This window comes from Penaeus chinensis, chromosome 16 (assembly GCF_019202785.1).
Source record: "Penaeus chinensis breed Huanghai No. 1 chromosome 16, ASM1920278v2, whole genome shotgun sequence".
NCBI classification, from domain to species: Eukaryota; Metazoa; Arthropoda; class Malacostraca; order Decapoda; family Penaeidae; genus Penaeus; species Penaeus chinensis.
Window position 1 is genome coordinate 36,106,125 of NC_061834.1, and position 10,000 is coordinate 36,116,124.

Genomic DNA, 10,000 nt, shown 5'->3' on the forward strand with positions numbered 1-10,000 from the left:
GATATGAATAATAGTGGTAATGATGATAATGATAATGATAATTCTGGATGTAATAATAGTAGTAAGAATAATAATAAGGATGAGGATGATGATAACAATAATGATAGTAACAGTATTGGTAATGTAAATAATGGTAATAATGATAATAATGATGTTCATCATGATATGAATACTAAGTACACTGTTGCACAATACTTGTATTTAGATGAAAAAAATGATATTCGTAATCACAAATATGTCCATCATTATCATTAACGTATCGGTAGTATACCAGAGATAACAAGAACAAAGATTTTTCTTTATTTTGAACAAGCTTGGCAATTTTTTGTCATCTCTTAAATTTTATTTTATTTTATATATTTGTTTTTGTTTTTTTTATTTGTTTCAGATGAACAAATAGTTTAGTGAGGATGTGCTCATTAATAAGTGTGGTGCTATACAGAGGTCTCATTGTATGACTATATTCCTTCTGCTTCTTTGTACATTATTACTGTATTGATGGAATCGTCCCTATTTACGTCTCCTCTCTTTGTTTTCGTTTTGTTTTCTAGTTAGGCAGAAGTTACTGTTGTTATGGGAGTACTGTGTTCTCTTTTCATGCCTAGTTCTTTGTTTAGTTGAAAGTTCAGTTTGGTGTTTACATAAAAGAGAGGTGAGTATGTTTAATATTAGTTTATTGGTTGTATGGCCTGCTAACAGCATTGAAAGTGTCTGTCTTAGATTCTTTCTTCAGACACTGCCTCTTTCTCTCTCTCTCTCTCTCTCTCTCTCTCTCTCTCTCTCTCTCTCTCTCTCTCTCTCTCTCTCTCTCTCTCTCTCTCTCTCTCTCTCTCTCTTTCTCTCTCTCTCTCTCTCTTTCTCTCTCTCTCTCTTTCTCTCTCTCTCTCTTTCTCTCTCTCTCTCTTTCTCTCTCATTCTCTCTCATTCTCTCTCTCTCTCTCTCTCTCTCTCTCTCTCTCTCTCTCTCTCTCTCTCTCTCTCTCTCTCTCTCTCTCTCTCTCTCTCTCTCCCTCCCTCCCTCCCTCCCTCCCGCTCCCCCTCCCCCTCTCTCCCTCCCTCCCTCCGTCCATCCATCTCTCTGCCTCGTTCTCCCACTCTCTCCCCCTCTCCCTCCCTCTCTCCCCCTCTCCCTCCCCCTCTCTCCTCTCCCTCTCCTCTCTCCTTCCTCCTTCTCTCCCTCTCTCCCCCACTGTCTCTTCGTCTCTCCCTCTCTCTCTATATATATTTATCTATCTCCCTCATTGTGATATACATATTTTTCCTTTTGCAGGCAGTTTTGATAGCAGTAAGGCAGTAGCCAGTGCCTCACTTTTTAAAGATATATATATGAATAGAATCACATTAGCTGTAAAAAATATTACTTTTGTTAAGAATGTTAGAGACTTATTGGTATATGATAATTACAGTTCCATATAGACTAATGTATGTGTGAAATGGCAAGAGGTAAATTTATGTGAAATACCTGCAGTAGTGTACTTGAACAACATATCTCTTTGAAAATATTATATTACCAGAGAAAGTAAAAACATTGAAAACATTTTAAATTGTAACTAAATCAATATGATTCTCGCTCCCCAACAGAGTGTCTGGACCTATTTTGACGACCTCGGGGAAATGATTACCTCCTGTGTCGACTACAGCTACTGCATGAATGCTGCCTATCTGATATTTGCTGTTTCCAACTTCGTTCTCTATGTTTTCTACGACACAGTTTACATGTATTTGATGGATTATGCTCAGGGTGTCGGAGTGTCAGCAGATGACAGTGCTAACCTCATTTCTGCGATTGGAATTCTTAACACTGTTGGAATGGTGAGATTTTTATGTCTGTTTATTTTGATTACCGTTTCTGCTCAGCAATATGATGGATATTTGTGGGTTTTGATATGTGATGTCTTTGTGGTTAATGAGTGATTCTTATTACAGGCTCTTGAGAAAGGATGTTAATGAGAGAGAGAGAGAGAGAGAGAGAGAGAGAGAGAGAGAGAGAGAGAGAGAGAGAGAGAGAGAGAGAGAGAGAGAGAGAGAGAGAGAGAGAGAGAGAGAGAGAGAGAGAGAGAGAGAGAGAGAGAGAGAGTGTGTGTGTGTGTGTGTGTGTGTGTGTGTGTGTGTGTGTGTGTGTGTGTGTGTGAGATTTCAGAAAGAATGAAGTAGATTTGACTCATCACCATGTGCAAAGAACAACACATAAATTTCCCACCAGAAGGCAGCACATGAAATCCAAAATCCAACATGAAATGAAATAACCCGTCACCATCCCTTCCAGGTTGTGATGGGCTACGTTGGCGATCAGCCGTGGTCGTCACCCATGTTAATCTACAATATCTCCATGGTAATCTGCGGCCTTTCTGTTATTATAATGCCATTCATCACTGATTACTGGATACTGGCAGTGGCAGCCGCAGTGTTTGGATTGTTCATCTCCGCAAATTATGCTCTGACCTCGGTTATCCTAGTGGAGTTGATCAGTCTGGAATCATTCAGTAAAGCTTACGGATTGCTGTTGCTTATTCAGGGTGTAGCCAACCTCATTGGGCCTCCTCTCGTAGGTGAGTTTTTATTTCATTTTCTTCTTCTTTTCTGTGGGTCTCTTTTTTGTGATTAAACACTTTGAGGTTATTTCCGTTATTTTTGTTCGTTTTTCCGGATTTTGCCATCTTTTTCTTCTTTTTCTTTGTTTCTTTGTATCTTGATGTTAAAACAGTGTATTTCTTGTTTTACATTCTCTCTTGAATTTGCTTGCAGGATCTCCTTAAATAATTTTCTTTCTTCTCGCCATATGGATTAAAAGACACACCAAATCATGAATGATGATAATAGTAAAAATAATATCAATAATTTTGCTAATGATAGTAATGATGATAACAACAATAGTAATGATAATAATGATCATAATAAAAAGTTTTATATTAGCCAAACATTCCTATACTAATGGCTAACCCATTTCGCCTTCTCCCGCATATTCCAGGTTTCATAGCCGACACAACAGGGGACTACACCATGCCCTTCGTGATATCAGGGATCTTCATCATCCACTGCGGCCTGATACTCAACTTGATCCCCCTCATCCAACGCTGTAGGGGCAACTATCGTTCCTCCAGCACCCCTTCCCCGGCAGACACTCCAAAAAACGTGTCGCCCACCTCAACGCCTAACCACACTTTTAAGAAGAAACCAGCGCCTGTACAAGTTTAGTAGCTCCTCCTGGCTTGAGGTGGAGAGCTGTCGGAAACGCATTGAGTGTGGCAGTTAAAAAAGGAGTCATCGTTATTTTTCTTGTGGCTTTTTTCTGCTGATGCAGTATGTTAAGGAAAAGAAATTAGGAAGTCTGAATGTGTATATATCTGTGTGTATAAATAGAGGCGTATAAATACAGTACACACTCACTCACTTACTCACTCACTCACTCACTCACTCACTCACTCACTCACTCACTCACTCACTCACTCACTCACTCACTCACTCACTAAACCACCCACCCACTCATTCATTTATTCATTCATTCATTCATTCATACATTCATTCATTCACTCACTCAATCACTCACTCACTCACTCACTCACTCACTCACTCACTCACTCACTCACCCGCCCACCCACCCACCCACCCACCCACCCACCCACCCACCCACCCACCCACCCACCCACCCACCCACCCACCCACTCACTCACTCACTCACTCACTCACTCACTCACTCACTCACTCACTCACCCACCCACTCACTCACTCACTCACTCACTCACTCACTCACTCACTCACTCACACACACACACACACACACACACACACACACACACACACACACACACACTCACACACACACACACACACACTCACTCACTCACTCACTCACTCACTCACTCACTCACTCACTCACTCACATGCATGCACACACACACATACACACACACACACACACACCCACCCACCCACCCACCCACCCACCCACCCACCCACCCCCCCACCCACCCACCCACCCACCCACCCACCCACTCACTCACTCACTCACTCACTCACTCACTCACTCACTCACTCACTCACTCACTCACTCACTCACTCACCCACTCACCCACTCACACACACTCACACTCACACACACTCACACTCACACTCACACTCACACTCACACACTCACTCACTCACTCACCCACTCACACACACACACACACACACACACACACACACACTCACTCACACTCACACACACTCACACTCACACACTCACTCACACACTCACTCACTCACTCACTCACTCACTCACTCACTCACTCACACACACACACACACACACACACACACACACACACACACACACACACACACACACTCACTCACTCACTCACTCACTCACTCACTCACTCACACACACACATACACATACACACACACACTGTATATATACACATATATGTACACATTTTATTTTTATATTTATTATATTTTTATATCTGAAAGGACTACACAAATTCTAAGGAAGCCAGAATCCAAACCCAGAAGGGAAGACATTTGTTTTGTGGAACTCTTTTGAAAATCTATTTTGCATTTACATTACGTTTAATTGAATATAATGGGAAGTTGTTTATATCTACTATTATTGTCTTTAGTTTTTACCAAAATCATGAATTACAATAACAAAGACAAGTTCATGTAAATTAGGTTTGTGAACTATATGTATCTTGAAAATTAGTCTAACACCATTTAACACATATATAATCAGCCTTGTCTATGATGTGGACTTATTGGCCATATTAAAGCATGCAATACTATGACAATGTTGAGACATCTGTACTAAGCTGTATTTGTATCTTAGTGCACTGCATTTCATGACACTGAATGTACCAGCTGGTCATGTTACCTAATCATACGGATGAGAGATCTAGTGCTCTAGGAAACAAATAGTTATTTACAGTAGTAGAGATATATACCATCCATATTCAAATCTTGATTTCCAGTATATTTAACATTCACTACAGTATTACTTATCTTAACAGCAGGATCCGCCTAGACTAGACCAACAGTCATTATTATATTCCCCCCTGCATAATTCCCTTCTAACATTCTTATCCTTAAATCTTATAATGATAATGGATGCAAAACCCACACTTAAGGACTCATGTTGGATAACACATCACTATAGAGGAGAAATATCCTTCCATCTCTCTTGAGCATGACTGACAATTTGGTCATGCTATTCAAGGTCTGTCCGAGAGACTCAAGTGTTCAGTATGTATTAGATTCCCCCACATTTCTCAAAAGTGGAGCAGGGATAGATTTTTGTTGTAGAACAAAGATTAAAGGTAGAGCGAACAACTACATAAATAGATATAGATTTTTAAATATATCTTATGAAAGTAATCCCACAATTTAGTGGACTTTGGTGAGGAAGTTGTCCTAAAAAGATTCAACTTTTTTTCCTATGTTTCATATACCTTTTAGTGAATTCCCAAATTAACAAAGAGTACTTTGTAATGATTATTCAATGTTAAAAAGACCGTAACAGAGAAGGAGATATAGCTGTATCCTGCTTTTCATATCAGATGCATTCCCATTCGAAATACAAACACTGAATAAAATACCCCATAAGAATGAATATTATTGGTATGTTTATGGTCCTAGCTAGTATGTAGAGTTGGAAGTTTCTAAGCAATCAATGTGTTGCTAGATAACAACACTCATCACTATACATAACTATATACTGCATAATCAGCACAGTATTTGCAACATACCCTAAAAACAAGGCAGAAATATTGTGTGAGTTCACAGTGAAATGAGCCTGAATGAATGTATGTGAGTGGGGGTGTATTTACAAAGTCTGTGCATGCAGTTTTGATTATATTATGTAGCACAATGAAGGTGATAGAGGAGACCTGTCTTAGTTTGTTAACAACACTGCTCACAGTCTGCTGTTTGAGAAGGTTCACTAAATTAAGGGATTACTCCTGTAGACAACTTGAATAAAACTTGGTGATCAGTCTTTATATTTTGAGTATAGGAATTACAACTAAGAGAATAATCAGTACCTTATAGTGATTTTGGATATTGATATAAAAAAAAAACTAAGATATAGTGATTGCAACAGCATTATATTTTTAGCTTATGTTGTTATTAAGTATATTTGATGGGAAAGAGAATATAAGTCCTCTAACCTAAATGTGTTTAAGATATTAACTTTAGCTGTTTAATTCCTTTGAAGATACTTCATTACACTCCATGGAATATATTATTAAATTCTGATTTTAGTCCTTAATGTCTAGAAGAACTGCGTAAGATAAATAAATGGGAAAAATATGTAACAAGCCCGTATACTGTTACTTAAACAGCACTTTTATAAAAGCAGGCAGATTATGCGGCTATTTTTGGATGAATATGGATAATGAATTGAAGAAAGACAAATTATTATATCTATTATGCTTCCATATTACTCACTTCATTCTTGTGCATAAAAAATAAAGATATGTAGTGGTGAAGATACGGACATGAAAAGGTGTCATGGAGAGTGAGAGAGAGAAAGAGACAGACAGACTGACAGACATTGTTAGACTGACAGACATAGTTAGACAGACAGATAGACAGACAGGTAAAGACTGTGAATGCATGCAATACATTTGCATCTATCTATGCTCACTTAATGCATGTTTGTATTCCATTAGCATATCACTACTTTACATTTTTGACATTTTGAAAATCACCTATTAAGTGTCTGAGAGCCCAAGGTAGGCTTGGAAAATAATTTGAAATGCACTGATGCAGTGTTTTTACTATAGGTGAAATATTATGATTGTCTTTACAAAGCTAACAGAATCTGGAGTAATAATTGGCTGTAAATAAAACATTAGATATTGTTTGTTTTGGCATGAGTTCCCAGTAAAAGGACAGGAATGCGAAAGGTTGAGTACTGAACCTCCGATACCTGTATTTAAATACTGTATATAACTTTATTGTATAGGTCTGTTACTGTTATTCATGATTCACTAGTATCCATGCATGTTTGGATATAATAGAGCAATCCCTATTATCGTATATTGTTGAAGTATTGTTATGGCTGCATTCCAGGATCTTTAACACTGCCCATGACTATGTCACAGGCCCACTAAGAGAAATCATGCTGAAGTACACATCAGTGGCTTCAGCAAAGTTATTTACTGTGATGACAACTTTAGAAGGTTAACATAGTCTCTAACTGTGATGACTTCCTTAAAGTACTAAATAACAATATGGAGAAGTGAGGCTCTGTGATACATGTGATATTTAACACTGCAAGGAGCACAAGTCAGTTATAGACAATCAAATGTTCAGATGACTTAGAGCATCACATTAAATTGTCTTATAATTATGGTATAGTGTTGAATTAAGAAATATATCATTTAGACATTTTCCTTATTTTGTATGTAGGCATATTACGTTTATCTATATATATATGAAAGGCCTTATTGTTTTTTGTTATGTTTTTTTCCAAGTGTATATTAGAAACACACAAAAAAATATATATTTGTTTCAGGTTTATCTTTAGTTCTCTGTATGTATTATCAACTGTACTGACTGAAGCATTGGGCCTGAATTTTAGGCATGAGAAGTGCATACAGCATATTATACCAGTCTCCATTAATTTCTTTCTCTTATCTCACTCAGTCAAGTTCAAGGATAATCTTTCTACTTTTTTGTAAGTTGCAGCTGATTTGCTAGGATTAATGACGAATTAGCCATAACACGGCATTTTGGCTTAATCATACAAACATAAGATACCTGTCCTCCTACATTAGTACAAATTTCTGACACAGAAAATGATTGGTATAACTGATGTTCGACTAACAGTCTTCGTATTAAGGCATTCTTGCTCAGAAATGTGCTTATGAAATGGATAAATCTCTTTAATTATTAACAATGTTGGTGTATTTGTAAGCTAAATCGTACCATTTACAGATTTAATAGCAATACATTCATGGCATATCTTTTCTTGTTAAGTGTAGACAGGCAGTGTACTAGTTCCTATTTTAGTATTACTATTTCAACATTATTCTGAATGCAATCATAGTGTTGTTCAGGACTGTTTATTTTTTCCAGTGGATGGAACTACCTGTAGATAATGCATTTTCACAAGTTCCACCACTTTGTTCATAGCCAGGTAGCTCAGTTCAAAGATAAGTCAAAGATTTAATATATCAGTCATTATGCAACTTTATTAGAGTGAAATGTTTCATTTTTCCCATTTACTAACACTGATTTCAATAATATTTCATAATTATCTGAGATGTTTTATATATATATATATATATATATATATATATATATATATATGTATGTATATATATATGTATATGTATATGTATATATATATATATATATATATATATATATATATATATATATACACATATGTATGTGTATATGTATATATATATTATATATATAATATATAATATACATATTTGTATATATTTATATATTTACATATATGAACACACATCCATCTTCATCATGTACTTTCTCATATCATCTAACAAATGTTCTAAAATGCAATGAAAAGCCAGTTTGAACATTTGTCTCACATGATATTAAATGATTCTTCTTGAATGTGACTGTTTTTCCCCTTTCTTAATATTTATATTAATTACTTAGTTTTTTATTACTGCAATATGATAAAAGAAAAATTACACCCTTTTAGTTTAAAGATTTCTTTAATTTTATATGATTTTCTTCTCTGAATTACTTTCTTTATTCTAGTTAAACTGGGATATAACCCACCTGTTTTTTTAAGCTCTCCCATTCTTTTACCTGATACATGCATAGACCACTATAAACCACAACATTAGAGCTTGCTGCCTGGGTGCTCTGGATTTTAGAAAAGGTATGAATGAGAATGAATATCTTCACTGGTGTATTTGACTGGTTTCCATTATATCTTTGTCAGAGATACATGTATTTCCGATGAAAATATAATCAAAACTGGTCAGATACATGTCTTGTATTGTGAAGATATTCATTTTCATTCATACCTTTTCTACATTTGTTTACATGATTATGGTTCATTGCTCTGGATTTGTTTAATATTTGCATTTCTGTTGTAAAGCTGCTCAGCATTACTGTAACTGAACTCCTGCTAAAGTTTCCTGTTTCTTCATGTGCTTTCTCTCACTGAGTATAGCATAAAGACTTTTGATTCAGTAATGGATTAGATACAAACCACACATTTTCATTTAACAGAAATAAATCCTTATATATACTACATAACAATAGCCTTTGACAATGGAATGATTAGTGAGTGTTAATGAGAGTAAAGTACATGTGAATACCAAGGCTGCTTCTTATTTACAGTAATTGGCCACATGCTTATACATTACACAGTACATGCTATACCTAGGAGAGATCCTGCTTTCAAAACATGTCAAAGATTTCTGCCAGTCATTTGGGTGTAGAGATGTATGTTGTGAGACGTGCAATTTGAGGTCAAGATGCAAGGTATTAAGTATTTTTCAACTGAATAAAATCTGCAGAATACCATATTTTATCTACTACATAACTTAATCTTTGGAGTAGTCAATAAATGGTAAATAGATAAAAAAGTTAATCCCAAGCTGCCAGGGATGGCATGTACCATACATGTCATGTCCACTATGAGTTTACTTTATTGATTTTTTTTTTTTTTCTGATATTTTATATTGCTGTCAGTAATGTCAATAACACTATAATAATTATAAACTCTGTAATAAAAATAATAGCATTGATACTGACAGCATTAGTAACTCAAGCAAACTCAAGAAAAGGTGAATCAGGTGAGGTCACATGGTCTACTAATCAACTCCTTTGTGGCTAAGCACTTGCAGAGCTATATATCTGCAGATACATTTTAAAAAACTGTACTAGACTGAACACAACATTTTCATGGGGAATTTGGGTTAAATTCCAGATCTGCTTATCTTCATAAAGAAAAAACAGCTCTTCTTAATGTCTTACCTCATTAAAGTACTATTTGCAAAACACCTGTCATGTAAAGCAGAACAAT

The 10,000-nt window shown here is 36.1% G+C and overlaps 1 protein-coding gene across 13 annotated transcripts in view; it reads left to right on the forward strand.

Moving 5' to 3' along the window:
* Positions 1-3,450, forward strand: part of LOC125033436 — an 87,958-nt gene extending 84,508 nt beyond the window's left edge. For all 13 annotated transcript variants that reach the window (XM_047624939.1, XM_047624937.1, XM_047624931.1 and 10 more), the window contains 3 exons: positions 1,582-1,812; positions 2,267-2,549; positions 2,969-3,450. In XM_047624939.1, the coding sequence (XP_047480895.1) occupies positions 1,582-1,812; positions 2,267-2,549; positions 2,969-3,195 (741 nt within the window). In that variant the 3' untranslated portion in view covers positions 3,196-3,450. The remainder of the gene's footprint in view (positions 1-1,581; positions 1,813-2,266; positions 2,550-2,968) is intronic.
* Positions 3,451-10,000: the final 6,550 nt, after the last annotated feature.